At 54.1% G+C, this 24,746-nt stretch overlaps 2 protein-coding genes across 9 annotated transcripts; both read right to left on the bottom strand.

Moving 5' to 3' along the window:
* Positions 1 to 281: 281 nt before the first annotated feature.
* On the bottom strand, positions 282 to 3,904 carry SMIM41 (small integral membrane protein 41). The gene is made up of 2 exons (XM_045365305.2): positions 3,469 to 3,904; positions 282 to 783 (listed from the first exon to the last, which is right to left on the bottom strand). Exon 1 carries the CDS (start codon positions 3,874 to 3,876, stop codon positions 3,589 to 3,591), a length of 288 nt encoding a protein of 95 aa, XP_045221240.1. The 5' UTR covers positions 3,877 to 3,904; the 3' UTR covers positions 282 to 783; positions 3,469 to 3,588.
* A 2,314-nt stretch (positions 3,905 to 6,218) lies between these two features.
* Positions 6,219 to 14,411, bottom strand: ATG101 (autophagy related 101). Of its 8 annotated transcripts, none has more exons than XM_045365304.2 (5): positions 13,866 to 14,132; positions 13,622 to 13,754; positions 11,395 to 11,454; positions 9,940 to 10,267; positions 6,219 to 6,916 (listed from the first exon to the last, which is right to left on the bottom strand). In XM_045365304.2, the coding sequence occupies exons 4-5, from the start codon at positions 10,189 to 10,191 to the stop codon at positions 6,512 to 6,514; spliced, it is 657 nt and encodes a 218-aa protein (XP_045221239.1). In that variant the 5' UTR covers positions 10,192 to 10,267; positions 11,395 to 11,454; positions 13,622 to 13,754; positions 13,866 to 14,132; the 3' UTR covers positions 6,219 to 6,511. The 8 variants fall into 8 exon arrangements, with proteins under 8 accessions (XP_045221239.1, XP_073863026.1, XP_015286438.1 ...); XM_074006925.1 differs by having other exon boundaries at positions 14,079 to 14,132; XM_015430952.3 differs by lacking the exons at positions 11,395 to 11,454; positions 13,866 to 14,132 and adding an exon at positions 14,166 to 14,411.
* Between the last annotated feature and the right edge of the window lie 10,335 nt (positions 14,412 to 24,746).

The following is a 24,746-nucleotide window of genomic DNA, read 5'->3' as shown; positions in this document are numbered from 1 at the left end:
CAACAGTGACTGGTTGAATGAAGCGGTGCTCTTGCCCACACTGGCCACAGGGCTGCAGCCGAGTGCTGGCGTGAGGGTGGCTTTCTGCCCCACTTCACACCCACCCTGGGAAGATGTGGATCTGAGGGTGCAAGGGGAAAAGCCACCACTGAGGAGAGGCCAGGGGACAGGGGCTGGGGTTGCTATATCTGCTAGAAACAGGTAAAACTGGAGGAGAGTTGGGGAACAAACAATTAATTCCTAGAGTCAAGGGCTGGAGACATAGACTGTAGACCTGAAGCTTGCATTACCAGCATATTTAATAACAGGCCACAGAAAGTGATGCAGCATTCCTGGATTGTGGGGGCACTGCAGGCCTGCAAATGGGAGGCACTGACTTGCAGCAGGGGCCAGTCACTGTCAGACCATTGCTGCCTCACACCTGACAGGACAAGTGCTGCACTCATGTCCTCAGAGGCCAGAAGGCAGGGGGCACAGCCAGCACCTGCTGCACCAGGCGTCCAGGATGTGTGACCACGTCAGTGCCCAGGACATGCAGCAGGTCCCAAGTGGGCTGGGAGTGCAAGTCTCCCAAGTCCAGGCCCACACTGAGCACTTCCGGAGGTCCAGTGGAGCAGTTCAGAGGCAGTGGCTGGGTGCAAGGATCCCAGGTTGAAGTCTCACCATAAGCCAGGTATCTCCCAGTCTTTCATCTGCAGCAAGAATGGGCTGAAGGTGGCAGGGGACCCCCAGAGCAGCAGCAGGAGAGCTCTCTGGTTGGCAGATGATGCGGGGCTCAGGAATCTGTAGAGAGAGCCACCCCCGTGTCTTTGTTGGAGAGGGAGCTGCACTATGTGGAGACTGAGGAATGGACTCCATAAACCTCACAGCCTTTCCCAGCTTAGGGAAAATCTCAGGGGCTGGAGGAAGGTTAGGGCAAGATCTGAACCCATCAGCCGCTCCAGCCCTTCCCCTATGGACAGTGCAGGCTAAGTGAGCTGGCTAGGAGTCCAGGTGCCTGGCTTCTCTCCCTGGCACTCAGACCTGCACCCATCCCCCACCTCTCACTCCCAGCTGGAGCCTGATGGGGTAACAGCAGCACCCACTTCCCAATTTTCCACATTCTTTCCTGCCCACTCAGCCTGACAGCCTTGACCAGGGTCAGAGTTCCACGGCAAACATCTCAGTCCTTTCCCGTAGGAACACTGAGGTCCCAGGCACACCCCACACCCTGCCCTCCAAGCACTAGGCTCAGAAACAGCAACAGGAGGAAGTTGGATGAAGAAAGCCTTTGCCCCCACCTCTACACCCCTGCCCCAGCCCTGTCCTGGGTGTGAGCAGACACGATGATGCTGGGGGCACAGCCCTTCCTAACACCAAATCACTCTACACCCTCACACCACGGGAACTTGAGCCCAAAGGCCAAACGGAAGGTCATCAGCCTTCGGCCCTGATCCCTCAGCTCTGACCGCTGGGATTTTTTTTCCACGGATGTTTATTCCAGCTGACCCTCTAAGCCCATCCCCCCTCAGGTTCAGGCCAGGAAAGCTGAGCCCAGCTGGCTGAGGAGCTGCTGCCGGCATCTGGAAGACTGCTCCCCACAGCAAGAAGGTAGGCAGGGCCCCAGGGAAGCGGGATGGGAAGGGGGCAGTGACACAGGGGTTTGGGGGTCCATCCCTGATTCGCAAATGTATGAAGAGAGGCCGTGTTTTGCACCAGCATCTCAAGAGTGATGAGAAAGCAGGGAAGGGAAGAGGACAGAGCAAGAGGGGCCCCCAAGCGCCAGAATGGGGCTTGAACTTGGAATCAGGGCCAGGGTCTGCTTCCAGCTCTGTCATTAATGTGAGCATGTCACTTACTGTTCTCTGAGCTTCCCCACGTATAAAAGGAAGGGGTTCCCAGTGATCTGGAGACCCTCTCTCCCAGCTGGGAAAGGAGAGGAGTGTGGGGCCAGAGGGTGACAGGCAAGGCAGCTGGGTGAAACGAGGTATAATCAAGAGAGGAAGTTCCCACCCTCTCCCCCAGCAAAGGGAGGGGGGTGATGTCCCCTGGGCCCAACCCCCTGCTTGTGCCAGGTGCAGTAACAGACACACCACACACACCCCTCAGGGCGCTGGACAACCCTCCCTCCTAGGGGGCAGGGTAGGGGATAGGAGGGGACCCTGAGGTGAGAAGTCCCTGGCTCAGCAAGGCCAGTGTGGCGCCGCTGCCCAGGATTAGCGCCAAATCCTGGGCTGCTGGGCAGGGATCACACGTCGTCGTCAGCTTCGCAGCTGCTTAGCTGCACCTGCCCGCATCCTCCCCCTGCCCCTCACAGGCACCCAGCCTGACTCCTTTCTCGAATAGAAACTGGGACCCTGCCCTACCCCAGATAAGCAGGGCAGGGGCTCCAGAATCGGGGAGGGGGCAAGAGAGGCCAAAGTCACCCCTGACAAACAAACACTTCCACCCACAGAAACCCCCAGGGGCTCCTAGGTGCAAAGCTGAACAGAGGGAAGGAACAGAGAAGGCCTCTCCAGTCCCTGTGGCTGTCCCAGGTGGCTTTCGCCTGTAGTTACCTTGTCCTCAGGCCACCCAGGCCCTTCCCTCCAGATGGCTCCTGTCCTTGGAAAGACAGAGCGAGACACCCAGACAGAGCCCCCACAGCTGGGAGTCCTCAGCCCTACTTCCTGGAGCAGCGCTTCTGAGGCCCCCCAGCTGTCAGGAACCCTGCCATCCACACCCCGCAACACACACCACACAAAGCTCTTTGTCTGGGCTACATCTACTCCCCCACCCCTCACCCCCTCACCCCCGCCCCCACGACCTGAGCAGGGTCCAGAGAAGGGCCTTCCACACACCTCCCCATTCCCCAGGGCCACCCAGGCCCCTGGCTCTGCCCTCAAACATGACCACACTCCTCTCCCTGTCTCAAGAGGGAGGCCAGAAAAGGAATCTCCCACAAGCCCCCTTCCAGGGAAAAGGTTTCAGGCAGCTGAGGCCAAAGGCTGGTGCTGTCTGCCTATCTCCTCAGCCCCGTGGAGTGGGCAGTGCTGGGGCCCGCAGAGTTGGGCCTAGGACCTATAGGGGCCGGGGCAGATGCAGACCGTGGGGTTGAGGGTGGGGGCTAAGGAAGAAGCCCCCAAAGCACACTGTGGCCTCTAGACTCCCTCCTCTGTCATCCTCCTGCCTCCACAACCACCCCACAGTTACACAGCAGCCTCTGTTCCTAGAAAAAAAGCTTAATGCTGGAACATTTAAGATGGGAGGAGGGGGCCGGAGCTGCAGGAGACACAATCCCGGGCGGGGCGGCCTCCTCCTGATTCCGCACACCTGGGTGGCTGCAGCCCCACCGGCCGGCCGTGGACTTACAGAGGTGGGAACCGGAGTCGCTGAAGAGCCCATTCCCCAGACAGGTGCCTTGCTGCGCCCCAAGAAGCCTCCTCAGTAAGGAAGCTACTGTAGCCCCCCGGACCCTCGCGCCCACACTCCCGCTACCCTCCCTCTCACCTGTGCGAGGCGCGCCGCTTCGGGTAAGGGATTGCGACCGCAGCAGCCGTCGGGCATGCTCCGGACCGCTGGGAGTCAGGGGCCGCCTGGAGGCCGCGACCTCCGAGCGCAGCTGGGCGCCTAGGAGTCGTCGTCGTCGTCGCCGTCCTCTCCGCTGGCACTGCCGGGCTCGGGCTCGCGGGACGCGCGCTGCTCGCGGGCCAGCAGCGCTGTCAGGCCCTGGGCGCGGAGGAGGAGGCCGCCGCCCAGGAACAGGACCCCGCAAAGCACCAGCAGGGACAGCACGCCGAGCACCGCCGCCTGCACCGCGAGCGGCCCCTCGGGGGGCTCTGGCGGCGACCCCGACTGGTTACAGCAGGAGCTCAGCCAGGCGGCCTGAGCCGCCGCGCCCGCCTGAGAGCCGTTCATGCTCCAGCGCCGGCTGCCCAGATGTGGCGGGATCGCCAGATGTGCGGGAGCCCAGACTGGCGGGCGGGCCGGAGGCTGCGTCGGGGGGAGGGAACCAAGGGGCGGACCCCAGGCGTCCTACGCCCCTACCCCTTGCACAGAGCGCTCGGGCACTTCCTAGACAAAGAGCTCCAGCCGTTGTGGCTACGGCCCTTTCTCCACAGGCCCAGACTCTGGGCCCATCGTATTTCTTTTCATCCCCAAGGCCCACAGGCACCCCCATGCGAGTCCAGTCAGCCAAAACCAGAAGCCATGTCCCCAAGAGTCCCTCCCCTTCGTAAAGTGGGCCAAGAGGTACACCTAGGCAGAGCCCTGAGAAGATCCTCAGACCCCATCCCAGCTGCAGGCTGGGGTGCTGCCCCTCTGAGCAGGACACAAGACAAAGGTGATTGTCCCCATTCTTGAGTTTTTTGTCCCGAGACCAAAGTTCTATGGTGCTAGGGGGCCCAGGTGGCTGCTGAGCCAGGAGGCACATGAGCAGCCATAAGAGTGAGTCCCACCCTTCCTCGTCCATCATCCCCTTCAGAAGCCTCCTGGAGCTGGACAAGCAGGCCAACGCCTCCTGCACACTCCACAGCAGGGGGACATTCAGGTACAGCAGAGCAGAGCAGAGCATGGGGAATTCAAGGCCCACCTCCACTCCTTTTCTCAGGCCCCATAGGCCAAGGAGAGTCACATTTACAGACCAATGGGAGAGCACAGATTTGATCCACCAGGACTCCAGTCCTGACTCCGGATAAATCAGTCCCCCACTTCAGAAAATCGCAATGTCATAAGGGAGGGGAATATTACTGTCCTGTCTACCAGGGTGGCCCATTGCCAGCTAGGTGTCCCACAGCCAAGCCAGGGTGGGAGAGTGAAGCAGAGTTCAGCTGCAGAAAAGCAGAGAGACTGGAAAAGCGGACAGAGAAGCAAAACCCTCCTGCCAGGTCTGTAGCGGGACCTGTAGCAATTCTTGTACAATTCTGTTGCAAATTCTGTAGCAAGCCTTGAGTCCTCTTTTAAAAAATAAAGTCACTGCCAGCCAACACCTGTACCAGTCCCCTCAGAAGGGATTAGATTAGCTGATGGTCGTCTGGTAGAAAAACAAGAAGAGTCCCCAGACTGCAGCAGGCCAAGTGGGGTGTCATATGCTATCAAGGACTTGCTAGAAATTGGCCTTCTTCAACTATAAACCCCCCTCCTGAGTCCTCCAACTCTCTGATGACCCAGAGATCAAGAGTAGAAACATCACATGGCCAAGGGTAACTTGGAATGGGAAAAGCGCATTCCAAGTGCAAACACTTCCTGGTCATCCTGACTACCTACACTGCTCCAGGACCATGGACGAGATACCCCACTCCCACCCCATTTCTCCCTTAGCATCCCTCCCTACACACACCTCATTTAGTCTGGTTAGAACTGGCCCAGAAGCAGCCAAAAAGCATTGTAAAGCATGGACTGTATCGATGAGAGCATAGCACACAATGGGGGCTTGAGTATGCGAGTGTAGAAATGAATGTGAGTGATGGAGGCAATGACCAGCCCAAGCTGGAAGAAGTGTCACCAGATACCAGACTGTCTCAAGTTGGCCAATCTGTCTCCAGACATGACCCACATCAAATGACCTTTCTGGTGCACATGGGGATCTGTGTGCTCTATGAAGACAGAGAAGGTACTCTCTGGGGCCACGGTGAAGCAAGACCAGACAACATAAAGGCCAGGGATGTCATAGCTTCCTTAGAAAAGGTGGAGATAACACGGGAACAGAAAACCAACATGTTCTCACATGTTACATGTTCTCACTTGTAAGTGGGAGCTACATGACGAGAACACATGGACACACAGAGGGGAACAACGCCACTGGGGCTTTCTGGAGGGTAGGAAGAGGGAGAGGATCAGAAAAATAACTAATGGGTACTAGGCTTAATACCTGGGTGATAAAATAATCTGCAAAACAAAAGTTTACAAAAAAAAAAAAAAAAAAGAGGAAAGTGAGTTTGGAAGTGTTGAAATAGGGAGTTGATTGGTGGGCGGGAAAGGGAGGAGCAGCTCAGTCACATCCAAAAGCAACAGACCCTCACCCTACCATGCACCTTCATTCATGGGATTGGCTATGGCCACATCTGGGTAACACCTGCTTTGTGTGAATAGCCAGTCAAGTGCAAAATCTGTCCATTTTAATACATCTTTAATCCCATCCACCCACCCCTCTCATCTTGGAGCAATGCCCTCCACACACACCTGTGTCCTCAGAGGAATGCCAGAAAGTGTTAACACATCAGGGCAGAAACAAGAAAAGGGAGAGATGGCTCAGCCCAAACTCACGTTCTCAACTTTATTCCCCATCCCAGTGGTGGCTCTTCTGTACAGTGGAGAAAGAAGGGGGACCACACCAGGGCTATGGAGACACAGTACAGACAGGACTGAACTGTCAGCAAAGATTAAAAGGATGACCAAAGGCTGGCAACCACAAAACCAAGAAGCCAGCGGGGGCTGCCCCTTCCAAGTCTCACCAACAACCCCAAGCAGGCAGCAGAGCCAAAGGCCCAATAGTACAATCCCCAAAAGCCAAGGTCTGGGAGCCATCAAGGAGCTCCCAGGGATCCGGCGAGGCTCAGAGGGCAAGGGTGTCTTTGATGAGCCTGCGCATAGTGGTGGTGACCGAGGTGCCCAGGGCATCAGTGATCTGGAAGGAGATCTTGTAGAGGTAGGGCTGCACGTCCCGCAAGCCTGTGTCAAACACGTTATCCACCTCCGACTGTGTGGGCATCTTGGGCAAGTACTCATGCCGATTCATCACCTCCACGATGTTGATGATCTTCTCGCAGAGTTTCTCACCCACCTTCTCCCGGCAGATCTGCCGCTCCTGCTCCGTGGCCAGGGCTACCACATGTACCTTGACCGTCCACACTTCCCATGGAATGCACTCGTCTGAGAAAGGCCAGCGAGACTTCTTCTTCTGGTAGAACTCCAAGGACATCTGCCCCAGCCCATCACCACCAGAGTTGCGCAGCGCATCCTGGGGAAGAAGGGAACGAATGAGCATGCCAAGGCCTCTGAGTTCCCACCTGTGAGGGCCTGCTTCCCACACCCCAGGGAATTATGCTCTCTTAGCTCTAGTAATCATCCAGGGACGGCAAGGAAACAAGACTGGGAGACGGTAAACGATTTGGGTGAAGTGACACAGCAAACTGCCAACCTGAAATTATGTAGTTCAAGCAAACCAACAAAATCCGTCTCCAAGCCCAATTCCTCCAGCTTGGTGAAGAACTGATATTACAGGAATAACTACTGGTCTGCAGGCACACATTCTGTGCCAGGAACTTAACATACACAATTCCACTGGCTCCTCCCAACAACCCCATGAGCTTTCACCAAGGCACGATGAGGCTTACAGAAGTAAGGTAACTTGCAAGAGTCACATGCCTATGGATGGCTGGACCAGGGTTTGAATCTGGATTGTCTGATTTCTAAATCCTTGCTTTTCACCTTTACATTGCATTAAGGGCCTTCTCCTTCCACACCACCCCTTTAGCCCATATCCTTCAAAATGTTCTAATCCCCTCATCAACATCTCCCTCTTCTCCTGTAAACTATTTGTCTTCTCCACTGCCAATTAAACATAATTCTTTCGATATTTTTTAAAGAGACTGAGTCTTACTCTGTCACCCAGGCTGGAGGGCAGTGGAGCAATCATGGTTCACTGCAGCCTCGGAATCCTGGGCTCAAGCGATCCTCCCATGTTAGCCTCCTGAGTAGCTGATACTACAGGCACACTTGGCTAATTTTTAATTTTTTTTATTTTGTTAGAGATGGGGTATTGTTACATTATCCAGGCTGGTCTCGAACTCCTGGGCTCAAGCAATCCTCCTGCCTCAGCCTCCCAAAGTGCTGGGATTACAGTTGCAAGCCACTGCGCCCAGTTCACAGTCTCTTTTATGAGCGCAGGAAGAGGGAACTGTAGAGCCCAGTGATCCTTGCTCAAAAAGAGGGAAACCAAGCAACAGAATGGGGAAGGGAAGTTGAAGGACAGACTAGACCTGGTGCTTCTCCCTCTTCTTCCCTGAGAAGCAAACAGGACCATCCAGTCCAATGATTCTGCCCTTGCCACCCCATGGGTGTGGGTGGTCCCATACTCCTCTTCCTAGGGCAGCCAGGACCCTGAAGCTCCTTTCCATCTGAGTTAATGCCAACCCAGAGGGTAAGGATGCCTGAAATCCTGAACCACACTCATCAGGGAAGAGGCTCTCCTTCACTGACAAACCAAGGTCAAGTAACCTTGAATGAGTATCTCTAATGTTTACTGTGTGCCAGGTTCTGTTCCAAACACTGGGCATATCTGACTTATTCAGTCCTTGCAGTGCACACACCCTTTGAGGCAGGTAGGATTACTATTCCAATTTTGAGTGGAACCACTAGCCGAAGGTCACACACTTGCTGGGTGGTAGAGTGCGGCTCCAAAGCCTATGCTCTTCACCACTCTGCTCCACCTGCCTCTTACGGACACCTGGAGGACAGAGAGCTGAGAGCTGCTGCTGCTCTTGAGGGTGACTGGGAAACCGCTGATGAACTTGCCCTTTCTGGGTTTGGCGGGACAATGAAGGACAGCTTTCGCCTGACACTGGGCAATCCCCTGCAACGAGCACACAGTACTCAACACAGTGAAGGGCTCTGCAAGTACTTATGGAATGAAAGTCAGACACACAGCTCCCCTGTGTTCTAACCCCAGAGCAGATGCCTTTAGGCTCATGCCAGTAGTTCAAGACCAGCCTGGAGTTCAAGATCAGCCTGGGAAACACAGTGACACCCCATCACGTCTCTACTAAAAAATACAAAAAACTAGCCGGGCGAGGTGGCGGGCGCCTGTAGTCCCAGCTACTCGGGAGGCTGAGGCAGAAGAATGGTCTAAACCCGGGAGGCGGAGCTTGCAGTGAGCTGAGATCCGGCCACTGCACCCCAGCCTGGGCAACAGAGCAAGACCCTGTCTCAAAAAAAAAAAAAAAATTCTTTTTTTTTGGAGACAGGGTCTTGCTCTGTCACCCATGCTGGAGTACAGTAGCGTGATCATGGCTCACTGCAGTCTCGAACTCCTAAGCTCAAGCAATCCTCCCGCGTCAGCTGCTCAAGCACCTGGGACTACAGGCATGTGCCACTACGTCCCACTAATTTTTGTATTTTTTGTGGAGACGGAGTTTCGCCATGTTTCCGGGGCTGGTCTTGAGCTCCTGGGCTCAAGCAATCTGGCCACCTTAGCCTCCCAAAGTGCTGAGACCACAGGTGTAGCCACCAGGCCTGGCAAAAAAAAAATCGTCGAAAATTAGCCGGGTGTGGTGGTAGTGGTGTACACCTGTGGTCCCAGCTGCTTGGAAGGCTGCAGTGGGAGGACTGCTCAAGCCCAGGAGTTCAAGACTGGGGTGACACAGTGAGATTGTGTCTCAAAAAAAAAAGGAAAAAAGAAAAATTATCTTCGCTACTTTAAAATTTAAAAGTACCCACTCAGTGAAATGGTCAAACACTGTGACTCTGAACAAAGACCAGAGGAGAAACCACACTACCACTTCCACCTCCTGAGGTGACCAACAGCAGCAGCCAGCCATGTCCCTTCCACATCTTTCTTCCACCCAGGCACACAATGCCACACCGCCAAAACAGATCTGTGGATGGCAGCCACCTGAGCCAAGCAAGCCACCCTCTGGGGGAGTTTCATGTGGGAAAGGAAAAGTGGAAACAGAAGCAGAGAAAGCTGTAGCCAGAGAGAAGGTCAAGACCACAGAAGCAAGGATGGCCCCAGGGGGCCTGGCCACCAACACTTCTCAGCTTCCTGTTCTTCCTTCTCCCCCAAGCACATTTATGAGTGTCTCCCTCCCTCACCACCGTTCGCGCGCGCACACACGCCCTCCCCTGAAGAGGAGCTCTCAACACGCCTGTTTCTCAGAACCTGAAAGAACCCGATTCACACACTCAGGAAGAAGAGGCTGGTTCAACAGCAAGCTGGGGTGGAGGGCACCCTAGGCCCCGCCATCCGCTGTGCCACACCCTTACCTTGAACTCCCCGACAACCTTGCGCAGGGCACGATCCAGTTCCTCAGAAGAGACGCGCACGTAAGTGAAGTCGATGAAGTCACAGTCAACATCCTGGGTGCCCACGGTGCCAATGGAGTAGGTGCCCTCCTTCTTGTAGTGGAACTTGCCCGTGCTGCGGTGCAGGAGCACCGTGTGCAGCACAGCCAGCATGGCTTCCTCCACCTGTCGCCCCTCCACCGACACCTCCAGCACCTCCGAGCGACAGTTCATCCTGCACCCAGTAACCCACACCAAGGTGGGGAACAAGGATAAAGACAAGGGATCTTCACCCTACCCAAGGGCCACCCTGCAAGAGGAGCCCAGGTCAGAATGCTGACAAGAATAGTCCACATGTTATCTGTTCACTTCCTTCTAGGCTCAGCTCGGCCTCTGCCTCCACTGGCCCTTCTCTGCATTTTGGCAGCACAGACTATCAGAGAATTATCAACTCTCAGGATCAGAAAGCGCAAGAGCTTCAAAGTTACCAGTCCAAACAACAGGCCGGGATTCCATTTTACAACCTTCAGTGTAGTTTACAGCAGATGCTCACTGTGCAACCTTTGTCAGGTACTAGACATCAAAGGCAAGCACGGCCCCTGCCCTCAGGCTGACAGAATGAAGGAAAAGCAGGCAACTAAACATTATCACCATGGAGAGAGTACAGGGTGGGAGTAAGAAGTACAGAAAGACGAGTTTGATTTCCTCGGACCTTGAATGAACAGGTTAAGGCATTTGAACTCTGTCCTAAGAGCAGCGCACTGTGCCAAGATCAAATCTGTGCATCAGAAAAGTACCTCTGGGCCAGGTGTGGTGGCTCACATTAATCCCAGCAATTTGGGAGGCTGAGGCAAATCACTTGAGCCAAAAGTTCAAGACCAGCCTGGGCAACATGATAAAACCCCATCTCTACCAAAAATACAAAAAATTAGCTGGGCCTGGTGGCAGGCGCCTGTAGTCCCAGCCACTTGAGGGGCTGAGGCAGGAGGATAACTTAAACATGGGAGGCTGAGGCTGCACTGAGCTGAGATCATGCCACTGTGCTCCAGCCTGAGTGACAAAGTGAGACCCTGTCTCAAAAATAAATAAATAAATAAATAAATAACAAAGTAATAAACTCAAAAAAAAAGAAAAGTACCTCTGGCTAAAGGGCAAAGAATGGCTCTAAACTGTATTGGGGTCACAAACTACTCAGAGAAGTCAATGAAGCCATGAAGGCTGGGCTTTAAAAACATGACACACACACACATACCAAATCTCACCTATTTCTAGGGACACCCACATCCACAGACTCCAGAGTAAAAACTTGTGGATTTAAGGCACAAAGGCTGGGCAGGGAAGTCAGTTAAAGACCACTACAGTAGATGTAGTTACAGGAGGCAACATAATCAGGTGTGGGGGTTTTTCATGCCCTAGAGTCCTGGGTTTGAATCTCACCTCATCTACATCTTGCTCTGTGACTTTAAGCAAATCACTCAACCTCTCTGAACTTCTTATCTGTAAACGGGAATAGCAGTGAGAATTAAGGTAACACATGTAAAATACAGTAGAATAGTGGTTAAAAACGATGACTTGAAAGTCATACAACATGGACTGGAACTCCAGGTCTGCCACTTGCTCCATGCTCATGATCTTGGGCAAGTTACTTAACACCTATCTGCCATATATACAAAAGAGATAATAATGGCTACCTTGAAAGGGTTGAGGGCTGAATGAGTTAGCATGTATAAAACACTAAAAGCAGTATCTGACAAGTAGTAAACATCCACTAAGTATTCATTAGTACATTGTTATTGCCAAGAGATGACGCAAGGCTATACAACAGTAGTGGTAGAGGGAGTGGGAAGGAGAGACAAGAGACTTGAGAACCAGAACATAGTAAATAACTAAATACATGCCCAGAGGGAGAGGGAACTTCAAGTTCCTTATAACTCAGAGTATTCAGCTTGCAAACTTCCCCTGACAGGGAATTCACTAGCTCTCACAACAACCACTCAATGTTCAGGAAGTTCTATTCAGTTATTCTGATTTATTTATTTTATTCATGAGATGGGGTCTCACTCCATCACCCAGGCTGGAGTACAGTGGCACAATCTCTGCTCATTTCAACTTCCGCCTCCCAGGCTCCCATCCCAGCCTCTCCAGCAGCTGGGAACACAGGTGCACACCACCACACCTGGCTAATTTTTTGTATTTTTGGTAGAGAAAGGGTTTCGCCATGTTACCCAGGCTGGTCTCGAACTCCTGAGCTCAAGACATCCACCTGCCTCGGCCTCCCAAAGTGCTGGGATTACCGCACCCAGTCCAGTTATTCTTTCTACTGAAGAATCTGTCTCGGCCGGGCGCGGTGGCTCACGCCTGTAATCCCAGCACTTTGGGAGGCCGAGGCGGGCGGATCACAAGGTCAGGAGATCGAGACCACGGTGAAACCCCGTCTCTACTAAAAATACAAAAAACTAGCCGGGCGCGGTTGTGGGCGCCTGTAGTCCCAGCTACTCGGGAGGCTGAGGCAGGAGAATGGCGTGAACCCGGGAGGCGGAGCTTGCAGTGAGCCGAGATCGCGCCACTGCACTCCAGCCTGGGCGACAGAGCGAGACTCCGTCTCAAAAAATAAAAACAAACAAACAAAAAAAAGAATCTGTCTCTTAGTGCTTCAAACTACTTTTAGTTTTAGTTTTGGTACCCAAAGTCACATAAAGTCTCACCTCTTTTCCACAAGTGAGTTTTTATTTAGGGGCAGCTGTTCCACCACCCCCTCACCCTTTCTACAGGCTGAAGGTCCCCAGTCCTCAAAATCATGCCTGTTCCACATCACATCTTATCTGCATGGAATCCTGGCAGCTCTCTTCTAAGTGTATTTCACTCATCTGGTTGACAGACGGTGAAAATAAAAAATATATTTCAGTTTGTGTCTGCCCCCTTTTAAACTGTTGCTCAGCACAGGATACAGGGCAACAGTCTGCGGACTGCGCAGAGATCAGGCCAGCTCTGCCTCTCACCTGGCGATCAGCTCGCGTCTACCTGTACCATCACGTTTTGTTTTTGTTTCTACCACTAGGCAGACAATTCCTATATTCTGCTTATAGGACAGAGACTATATTCCATTCATCACTATAATGGTAATTCCTAGTACTTTGTACAAAACAACTGCTCAATTCATCCCAACCCAGGAATTCCAGGTCCTTCCAGGGGCTGCTAGATTAGTTTCTTCTACATGCTTGGATCAAGAATGAGAAGGGCTCTCTTGCTCGTTTTGCCCTCCAGTTCCACTCCATCCAGCAGTCTTCTTCCCATCTGGAGACTCCTGGCTCTGGTCTGGCTCCCTTTCTTCCACGACTTCTCCCTCTTGTGTCCCCCTCAATCGTTCATACAAGCCATACATCTCACTTGTGCCCCAAGCCTGGGCTCCTCCCTCACTCTACGTGCTATTTTAGAATCCACTCCTCCAAGAAGTCAGTCCTGACCAACCCCACTCTCCTTCCCACAGCAGCCACATTTGGTCTGTGAAAACCTTGTTGTCCCCTGTACCACACAGTGAGCAGTGAGCAGCAGGGCCCACCAGAGTAGGGTCTGGCAAGTCTCGTCCCTCTGGTCCCCCCGAGTTGCAGAGGTTAACAGCCGCCTTCTCAAGCCTGGTCGGAGCACAGAGTGCGCCAATTCCCACCTTGAGTGTAGAGTTTGGAACACAGATTCCTCAAGCTCGGCTCATGCCCTTCCTCCTCCTCCTCCTCACGCCCAGATGCGACCTCCGCAGGTACGCGTCAACCTCCGCGCGGCGCTGAACCACAAGAGGCCGGCTAAAAGCAAAACCAGAAAGCTTACTTGGCTTCATATCAAGAGACTCGGGACGGACGCAGGAAGGAATTCCCGCCCGGGTCCCGCACCCCCGGCCGCCACTACGAGCAAACCTCCACCGTCCACGTAATCAGGGAAGAGCGGACTCCTCGGGTGTCTCGGGGGCGGCGCCCCGCGCCCAGGCTGGCTGGACTCGGAAGCTGGAGGAGGGCCCCCGTTCCGCCGCCCCAGGGGATGCCCACGCCGGCACAGGAGAGGGGGGAGACGGTTAAAACAGCTCCCACCTCCCCCAACCCCCGTCCGCAACCAGCCTCTGAGATGCCAACACTCTCCCGGCAGGTTCCAGACCACCTGGGTCGGAGGCCGAGCCGGGACCGGAAGCCGCACCGCCCCCCGCGCGCCGGGAGGCTCACCGGACCCCGTGGCACCGGAGGGGGCACGTACCCGGCTAGCCGGGTCCTCGCATGCATATAGCCGCCCACATGATCCGCGTAGTCACAGGAGCACACAAAAATAGTTATGTGTTGCTCTCTATCTGGGGGCTGCTCTTTTCGTGGTTATGTCTTGGATTTTAAGATTTGATGGTGATGATGATCCCCCTTATGTGGACGAGTCCATTCAACCCACCACCGAGAACGCTGTGGTGTTTCGGCTGGGACAACTCACTTCCGCCATAGAGACTAGAGAGAAGGAGGAGCCCGATGGGCTCTCGGCCGCCTCCCTAGGCCGAGCGGAGTCATTGGCTGCGAGCCCGGCCCGGGGACGCAGACAGGGTACCCAACTCAGTCCGTACTGAGAGGCCTGGAAGGAGCACCGATCCCCACAAGATGAGGGGCATACCCCGTAGGGAGAGGTCCTGGAGATGTGCCCACACCGCTGTGCTGCAGGACGCCCAGTGGATGGCAAAACTTGAGTTTGTTCAATGTGTGTAACAGACAGGATCCCTGGCCCTCCACCCACACAGATGCTGGAGAAAGGGGCTTCATCTCTCAGTGTTGCCTTTATGCAGCAGCACTACTTGGTACTCCACGGTGACCAGTCTGGTGACAGTCCTTCGGAGGCTAGTAATTCGGCCATTGCTTGTCTGCGTGACCCTTAACATCACTCATCCTTTCTGATGCTCTCTATAAACAGGGGGCTGTTGTGAGGATCACAGGAGATAAGTCATATGAAAGATTTTTGTGACCTGTGAAGTGTAATATGAATGCAAATGTATTTTTAGTGCTGTGTAACTTCCTGGAGCGCATTTGGTTATCCATGTAGATTGTAAACCCAGAGCAGACAGGGGTTCGAGAGCTCCGTTAATGCACCCACCTCCAATAGCAGGCGCTCTTAAGATGTTACTTGGTGTTTACCATGCTTGTTTTCTGGCCACTGGGGTGCCTCACGCCTGTGATCCCAACACTTTGGGAGGCTGAGGACGGAGCATCACCTGAGGCCGGGAGTTCAAGACCAGCCCTGTCAACATAGTGAGACTCCCATCTTTAAAATAAAAATTTAAAAATTAGCTGGGCATGTTGGCGTACCCCTGTAGTCCCAGCTACTTCAGAGGCTGAGGTAGAGGATCACTTGAGCCCAGGAGGTTGAAGCTGCAGTGAGCTATAATCATGCCGCTACACTGCAGGCTGAATGACAAAACAAGATCCTGTCTCAAAAAAAAAAAGTTGGGCGTGGTGGTTTATGCCTGTAATCCCAGTACTTTGGGAGGCCCAGGCTGACGGATCACTTGAGGTCAGGAGTTTGAGACCAGCCTGGCCAACATGGTGAAATCTCATCTCTACCAAAAATATAAAAAAAATTAGCCGGGTGTGGTGGCAAGCACCTGTTATCCCAGCTACTTGGGAGGCTGAGGCAGAAGAATTGCTTGAACCTGGGAGGTGGAGGTTGCAATGAGCTGAGATTGCACCATGGCATTCCAGCCTGGGCAACTGAGCGAGACCCTGTCTCAAAAAAAAAAAAAAAAAAAAAAAAAAGCTCGTTTTTCAAACACATGCTTTTATCTTCCAAAATGATAATAGATAACATTTATTAGGTGGAATGGAAAGGTCATGATTTTAAATACCATATATATGTACATATAAATTTAAACCTGATACTAATCAATCCTGCAATATAGATGAGAAATTGGGCCAGGCATGGTGGCTCATGATTGTAATCCCAGCACTTTGGGGGGCCGAGGTGGGTGGATCATTTGGGGTCATGAGTTCAAGACCAGCCTAACCAACATGGTGATACCCCGTCTTTACTAAAAATAAAAATTAAAATTAAAAAAAGCCAGGCTTGGTGGCACATACCTGTAATGCCCACTACTCTGGAGGCTGAGGCAGGAGAATCGCTTGAACCGAGGAGGCAGAGGTTGCAGTGAGCAGAGATGACAGCACTGCACTCCAGCCTGGCGAAAGAGCGAGACTCCATCTCAAAAGAAAAAAGAAAAAGAAAGTGATTGGGGGCCGGGTGCGGTGGCTCAAGCCTGTAATCCCAGCACTTTGGGAGGCCGAGATGGGCGGATCACGAGGTCAGGAGATCGAGACCATACTGGCTAACACGGTGAAACCCCGTCTCTACTAAAAAATACAAAAAACTAGCTGGTCGCGGTGGCGAGCGCCTGTAGTCCCAGCTACTTGGGAGGCTGAGGCAGGAGAATGGCGTGAACCCGGGAGGCGGAGCTTGCAGTGAGCTGAGAGATCTGGCCGCTGCACTCCAGCCCAGGCGACAGAGCAAGACTCCGTCTCAAAAAAAAAAAAGAAAGTGATTGGGGAGAGGTTAAGTAAGTGGCCCAAGGTCACTCAGTAAATAACAGAGCCTTGAATTCAAATCCAAAACTCTTTACCACTATGGGAGCTCTCTTTCTGGCTGACTTCTTTAGCCAACTCTCCCCTATGTACCACTGCTCTCCAATACACCCTCACCCACCAGTGGTGTCCTGATAAATGCTTCACACCTGCTCTCTGGTAGGGGAAATGCCTTGCTTTGTAGCATTTGCCCATTTTCTGCCATAGGTGATTTCAAGCTACAAGACATCAATGAATGCAGAGTCCAGAATGGATGGATGATTGCATGTTGATTGTCAAGGTTAGAATCAGCCCTTGGGGGCCAGTGCCAGCTGGCTCCAGCACACCACTGTCACCACCTCAGCCTTAGGCTTCCTCCTCCCATTCAGGTCTTCCAAACCTGGCTGCACAAGCTCCTCCTCTGGCTGGCCTTTCCTCCATCATCTGTTCCCTATCTTCTTTCCTTCCTCCCCACAGTTCTGCCCTTGTTCAGCCCTTGCCTCGTATCCCAGGTGTAGGTGCCTCTCCTGGGAGAAAGAGAAAGCTGCCTGCCCTGCAGACCAGCAATATTTTCGGGAAGCTGCACAAAACCAGAAAGCAATCAGGAGGAAATATTGAGAGGGAAGGGTCTGTAAGGAGCTGAAAGAGAGGGACCAAGGGAGGTTGGAACCAGTCCTGGAGTGGAGGAGGTACCAGAGCCCATCCCCAGAGACTGCCATTGAATAAGGGGAGAGACTGATCTCTCTGGCCATCCACACACTCCATCTCACAGCCCTTTGCGGCCACTAGCCTGACATCATCATCATCATCATCATCATCACTACCACCAATCATTGAGCCTTACTAGGCACCATGCCAGCACTCACAGACCCTATTGTGCTGATTTTGCCAACTACCATTCAAGGTAGATACAGTTCACCTCCCCAACACCCCACTTTCTGATTTACTAATGTTATAACTGAAGCCCAGTCATACATAGTGATGCATAGTGGTTTGCTGTGATGCTTAATTTTACGTGTCAGCTTGACTGGGACACAGGGTACCTAGACAGTCGGTTAAGTATGATTCTGGGTGTGTCTGTGGGGTGTTCTGATGAGCCTAACATTGGAACTGGCAGACTGAGTGAAGCCAATTTCCCTTCCCCGTGTGGAGGGGCTTCATCCGATCAGTTGAAGGCCTAGTAGAACCAAAAGGTTGACCCTTCAGTGAGTAAGGGGAATTCCTGCCTGACTGTCTTAGAACTGGGACATCAGTCTTTTCCTGCTTTCAGTCTCCAACTGCCTTCAGAGAGCTGCTTCTCCTGCATCTCAAGACTGAAATGACACCATCAGCTTTCCTGACTTCAGATCTTAGGACTTGTCAGCTAGTTACTTATAATAAATCCCTCTCGGCCGGGCGCGGTGGCTCACGCCTGTAATCCCAGCACTTTGGGAGGCCGAGGTAGGCGGATCACCCGAGGTCGGGAGTTCGAGACCAGCCTGACCAACATGGAGAAACCCCGTTTCTACTAAAAATACAAAATTAGCCAGGTGTGGTGGCGCATGTCTGTAATCCCAGCTGCTCAGGAGGCTGAGGCAGGAGAATCACTTGAACCAGGGAGACAGAGGTTGCGGTGAGCCAAAATCTCACCATTGCACTTCAGCCTGGGCAACAAGAGCGAAACTCTGTCTCAATAAATAAATAAATAAATAAATAAATAAATAAATAAATAAATCCCTCTCTTTCTCCCGCCACATATATATAGGGGAGAAACTCTCACTATATATAGTATGTGTTTGTGTCTATGTCCTACTGCTTCTGTTTCTCTGGAGAACCCTGACTAGTACATGCCCAAGGCCATGCAGCTGCTCTTTCCTCCTTCCACCAGTCTTTTCACTCATTTATGTACCTACTCCGGCACTTACCCTTTCCATGGAGCCTTGCCTGCTGGACTGGGGAACATAAGGGAGGCTGAATCTTCTCACCTCTTTATCTCACATGCTGACCCACACTTGCCTCTTCTTACCTCCCTGAATTCTTACAGGGAAATTCTCATTGCAACCCTGGGTCTCAGCCCCTCTGAGTAGTCCCATCATGGAGGGGAGGGAGTAGTTAAAAAACTGGGACTGTGTGGGATGAATTCTCTCATTCTATGCCTCTACCTCTGATGATCAAGACATAATCGTCTGTTCATTCATTCATGCCACACATGTGGAACTGTCCACATGCCAGGCCCTTGTAATACCTTGTGATGCCAAGGGAGACAAGTCATAGTTCTAGCCCTCTGGGAGCTCAGAGTCTTCAGATGAGGTGGACCAGGAGATACCTGTGGGTAAGAAAACCCAACAAGTGGTATGAAAGAAATGGCAGCAGGTTTTGTGAGGACCCAAGAGGGCCAGGATGGAGAGATGCTTGTTGCCTGGAATAGAAAGTGACACATTCAGGCTGGGCACGGTGACTCACACCTGTAATCCCAGCACTTTGGGAGTCTGAGGCGTTGGATCACCTGAGGTCAGGAGTTCGAGACCAGCCTGGCCAACATGGTGAAACCCCATCTCTACTAAAAATACAAAAAGTAGGTGGGCCTGCTGGCACATGCCTGTAATCCCAGCTACTCAGGAGGCGGAGGCAGGAGAACGACTTGAAACTGGGAGGTGGAGGTTGCAGTGAGCCAAGATCATACCACTGCAGTCCAGTCTGGGCAACAGAGAAAGACTCTGTCTCGAAAAACAAAAAAACAAACAAAAAACAGAAAGCGACGTATTCAGAGTGAAGAGGAATCCCAAGCCCCGCTCTCATCAAGTTGAGAAGTGACCAGGCACCAGGAGAAAACCAAGACAGCCTGAGAGAGCAGCAGGCAGCAACCTGAAGAGATGGCAGGGAAGGGGGCTGATTCCAGGAGGAAGTGGGAATTATTCTAGGAAAGCTCCCTGGAGAAGAGGGAAGAAAAAAGCCAGGGGGCACGGGGGCAGAGAGTGGAAATTGAAGGTTCTGGGGTGAGAGAGGCAAGGATAGAGAGAGCAGACTTTTCAGCCAGAGCCCAGAGCCACAGCCGCCAAGCAGACAGGCAACTGGCTGAGACTCTCCGAGCCATGCCTGCAGCAAAGGCCTGTGGGGAGACCTTGAAGGCCAACCCAAGACCTTGGGAGTAGGCAGCTGGCTTCGCCTGGTGAGTGTGGCCTCAGATGGCCCCAACTCATCCTGGTGTGTGCCCAGGGGAGAGCTGAGCCCCAAAGCTGCCCCTACAAGCCACCCCAGCTGCTCCAGCACTGACCCCAGTGGCGTCACAGGGAGTGACTCAAGCCCCAGCAACAACAATGAGTGGGACTGACGTAGGCCAGGGTTCCTGCTGGGGGCCAGGCTGGCTGGAAAGCCAGCACCCTGCCTGCTGACCCTCTAGCCTGGGCAGACTGCGGGGGTGAGGAGGACCAGCTGTCCCTCTCTGACATCTGCCCTCTGGATCGCAGGCAGCAGCTCTTCCACCTCCCACCCTTTCTGGGATGTCACTTCCAGCCCCCACCCTCCCTGACAGGGAAAATGTCTGAGCGGATGAAAGAGTGGCAGAGAGCGTGAGAAAGGGGCGCCTCCCAGCCCCAACCTGCCAACCTCACCAGGCAGCCTGGAGACCAGGACCAGGCCGGGAGCAGCATGTGTGCTGTCTGTTCTCCTGAGGACCCAGGGATCTGTCCATGCTGGGGAAGGGTTGTGTGGTGTCTTTTTGTTTTTGTTTTTGTTTTTTTTTCTTCCAGAAAGGCCTGTGTTTGTCTGGCCAAGTTGGAGTAGGAGCCGGGCTTTATTTCTGTGCCTCCGTCCCTCGGGGGTGCGGGACTGTCTCTCCTTGCTGCAAGGTCTGTTCCTTTGGCAGGCCGTTCTGAGCATCTGTCATTCTTTAAGGAAGAGGATTCTGGACGACCGTGCTTGCGAAAGGTTAGGGGGCTGTTTATCCGCCCCTGATAAGGCAGTCCCTGTATCTGCCTCTGGGAAGCTGTTTTTCCGTCCCTGCTTTCTTGTGGGGCAGGGGGCATCTCTGTATCTGTCCTCATGGTATCCCAGCTACCTGGGGCCCTGGGGTGGAGTCCAGACTTCCCGCTTGGCTATGCCAAGGCTGGGCTCCCTGGTTGGAGGCCTCTTTCCTCTGATGTTCTCCAGGCTAGGAGCGCAGTGACAGTCAGCACCCTGCCCGCCTGGCTTGCGGCTGGGCACTGCTCCCTGCTAACGCAGCATGTACCAGGACAGGCCCCCCCGCACTCCCCTCCCTGTCCCAGCTGCCACCCCCAGCCCCTGTGGCCACGCCAGGCCTGATTTATGGTCCTGAGTTGGGACTGGACAGTGCCAGCGCCTGGGTCAGACCTTGAGGAGACCTCAAGTGGCACCCTTGGCCTGGCAGGGTCAGGGCCCAGGAGCAGATGAGGGGGAGCCAGAGTGCTGGGGAGGATGAACACAGCACGGGCCCAGGAGTGGCAGGCGGGAGGTGGAAACCAAGGCCAGGGCCTCCAGGGACCCATAGGTTTCCCACCGGCTCCGAGTCCAGCCGGGGACCTGGAAATGTGCCTCCTGCCTTCAGAATGTCCCTGGCTTGTGTGGAAAAGGAGACATTGGGGAGTGAAAAGGGCTTTTCCTCTGCTTTGCACTGACTCCTTCATGTACCCACCATTGGAGGCTGGAGGTTTCAAAGTCCCACTGGCCAGCCTAGGCCAAACCAGACAGTCTCCAGCCTAGGGCCCAGGAAGAGGCCTGAGAGCCTGAAGCTGGAGCAGGGATGCAGGCAGAGGTTTGGGGCAGAGACTGCAACCCAGAGCTGAGCACTGGCTGCCCCAGGTAAGACGGTACAGCTGCCCCCTGAACTATAAGGCTGCAAGGCCAGGCCCCTGCAGGGCTGGATGCCAGATAGACAGAGGTCCCCCGCTTCAACCTCATCTTCCAAGGAGGCCCAATGGCCCTGGGGCTCTGCTGCAGTCAGGGACTTGTGAGAGAGGGGCTGGGGCTTGTCCAGATGTCTAAACTAAAGCTCTCTTAGGATCCCAGGTCCAGCTCACACAAGGCTGCCCAGCACTGCCTCACCAGGGCATGACTCTGATGTGCCTGGCACAACTGCCTCATGGCTGCAAAAGGATGTCACTGCTGATTGTCCAGGGACAACACAGCGGCCACCTGCCTCTGATGAGTCTCTCTCAGGCTGCCCTCTGCAGCAGCAGAGCTGCCGCCACACAACTGAACATGCTGGGTGCTCAGAGCGGGCCATGTGGACAGGACACCCCATTACAGCACAGTCACCCATGACCTTCAGGAGCTTCTCACCCCCTGGAGGCTGATCCTTGCCACACCCCTCCATAACCAAGACCAGGTGGCTGGAACCCAGGTGTGGGGCAGCTTCCCCCACACTGGCCTCAGGGAAGGGCTACAGGCAGAGACCCCCCCGCCGGAGTGCAGAGCTCCCCCTCAGTCCCTAGACCTCAAAGCCACCCCTCCACAGTCACAGTGGCACCTCAGGGCTGGGGAGGGGGCCAGGGACCTCTGGGCACTGGGCCCAGCGTGGGTGGGGTGGGGGAGACAGAGAGGCAGGCTTCCTGGGTCTCCGCGTGAGGACAAACAGCAGACTTTGAGGCCTCGGAAAATCCCGCCTGGGATTCCAGGCCCTGCCGGCGTCACTGCCTTTTGACTATTGTCCCCGTCGGAAATGGGCCCAGCCCCCGGCCAGCCTGGACAGAGCAGCCATTGTGAGGCCCCATCAGGCTCAATGCCCCCTTGTTTGCCCTCCCATCCCATAGCAAGAGTTGGAGGCCAGTTCTTCCAGTTGCTGAGTGGAAAGAAAGGGCCTGCCTCCGGGCTCCAGCCCTTGGGCGGGGCAGGGTGGGGCAGGGTGGGGCTGGAGGAACCAGCCCCCAACCCTGTACCCTAATTGCCAGGGTCCTGAAAAGGAACGACCATCAATGGAGCTTCTTATTTTCGAGGCCCTGGGCAGGGATACCTAGTGGCTAAGTAGCCAGACGCACCCGGCTCGGCTACTCACAAGCCAGGTGACCTTGGGAAAGTCATATCCTTTCTCTGAAATGAATTCTCCTCTTTTGTAAAAACAATAGCTAATATTTATTTGGTGCTTGCTGTGTGCCAGGCACTGTAAAAAACACTTTGTATGTATTCACTTCTGTAATCCTTATAGCAACTTTGTAAAATAGATTCAATTTGTTTTCTTATTTCTAGGTGAAAACACTGAGGCACAGAAAGGTTAACAAACTTGCCCCAAATCACACAGCTAGTAAAAGCTGGAGCCAAGATGTAAACCCAGGCCTCGGGCTCCAGGGTCCTTGCTTTCGCCACTCTCCCATGGTGCCCCTATGAAGTGGGAATAGCCAGGCTGTCCTTATGGGATGGCAGCTAGGGCTGGAAATCACAAGCATCTGATGAAAAGAATCTGCCAGCGTGGACCCTAATACCTGCTAACCTCATCCATAGATATGGAGATGCTCCCTCGGCCCCACTCCACCCCCAGCCCTGGCCCCTCCCTGAGCATCTGAGCAGCCCTCTTGCCTTCCCCAGCGGCCTGTCCTGTCCTGTCCCTACATCTGTCTGTGCTAAAGGCAGGGAGCTGGAGTCAAGTGACACAAAGGAGGACTTGGTCCAGCCGGCCGGCGGGAGATTTCCTAGCAAGCTCTGCTCCTAACCAGCCTCACCTCCCCACTGAACAGATGGGAAACCGAGGCTCGGTGAGGAGGAGGGCCTTCTCAGAGAGCAGCATGGAGTTGGAGGCAGGCTGCAAACAGAAGCCTACCTACTGATAGCCTCGTGTCATCAGGTGCGGGCGCAGTTGACAAAGCCTCGCTCAAGGGTCTGGGGCTGGGTGGGGCGATGCCAGGGATACATGTTTGGAAGTCCACAGCACTGCTGGGAGCATGTCCCAGGGTCGGGGCCATGGTCTCCCTACCCCAGCCTCATGTGGACTCTTCAGCAGGCCTGAGGCTGGACTGTGCTCCCAGAACCCGAGTGAGGGCATGTGGATGGGCGCTCCACGCAAGCTGTGGCTGGAGCACTGGGGAAGGCCCTTCTCACCCCTATCCAGTCGAGAGCCCTATTCTGTCTGGCCCCATCCAGTAGGAACTGCCCCTCAGCCAGCCAGTTCCCAGGGGCCATGGAGGTGGAGACTTGGGGGTCCTGGGCCAAGGGCTATGAGGAACATGTGTGAGGGCACTGCCTTCAGGCCTCCTACTGGGTCCTAGAGAAGGAAAGTGAGGCTGGGCGAGCACTGAGCACAGGAAGGGTGCCATGCCCTGCATGGTGACCAACTCCCGTGGGCCTCAGGTTAGGTCCGTCTGGGTCTGTTTCTTAAAAGGGTGGCCCCAGGCTACCTGCATTACAAGCACCTGGGTACTTTCTAAGACTGAAGTTTCTGGCCGGGCGCGGTGGCTCAAGCCTGTAATCCCAGCACTTTGGGAGGCCGAGACGGGCGGATCACAAGGTCAGGAGATCGAGACCATCCTGGCTAACACGGCAAAACCCCGTCTCTACTAAAAACACAAAAAATTAGCCGGGCGAGGTGGCGGCGCCTGTGGTCCCAGCTACTTGGGAGGCTGAGGCAGGAGAATGGCGGGAACCCGGGAGGCGGAGCTTGCAGTGAGCTGAGATCTGGCCACTGCACTCCAGCCTGGGCGACAGAGCGAGACTCCGTCTCAAAAAAAAAAAAAAAAAAAAGACTGAAGTTTCGTGGGCCCCCTCGCCTCCCCAAATCTGTCTTTGGGGGTAGATCCCAGGAATCTGCATTTTAAGCCAGCTGACTAAACAACTGATGAGCCCGGGGGGTTGGAGGGCCTACGTGGGGACACGGGCACAGGTAGGGACTTCTTGCCAAGAAGGTGAGGGCCACCAGATCCCTGGATCCTCTTGCTGGGGTGGCAGGAGAGTGGGGAGGAATGTTGAGAATGTTGAGAATGTTAAAACACTGAATACAGGCCAGTCCGGTGGCTCACGCCTGTAACCCCAGCACTTTGGGAGGCCGAGGCAGGCGGATCATGAGGTCAGGAGATCGAGACCATCCTGGCTAACACGGTGAAACCCCCTCTCTATTAAAAATACAAAAAATTAGCCGGGCGCCTGTAGTCCCAGCTACTCCAGAGGCTGAGGCAGGAGAATGGCGTGAACCTGGGAGGCGGGGCTTGCAGTGAGCCGAGATCACACCACTGCACTCCAGCCTGGGTGACAGAGCAAGACTCCGTCTCAAAAAAAAAAAAAAAAAACACTGAATACAACAGC

Source organism: Macaca fascicularis, chromosome 11 (assembly GCF_037993035.2).
Source record: "Macaca fascicularis isolate 582-1 chromosome 11, T2T-MFA8v1.1".
Classification (NCBI taxonomy): Eukaryota; Metazoa; Chordata; class Mammalia; order Primates; family Cercopithecidae; genus Macaca; species Macaca fascicularis.
This window is presented reverse-complemented; position numbering and strand designations above follow the sequence as displayed.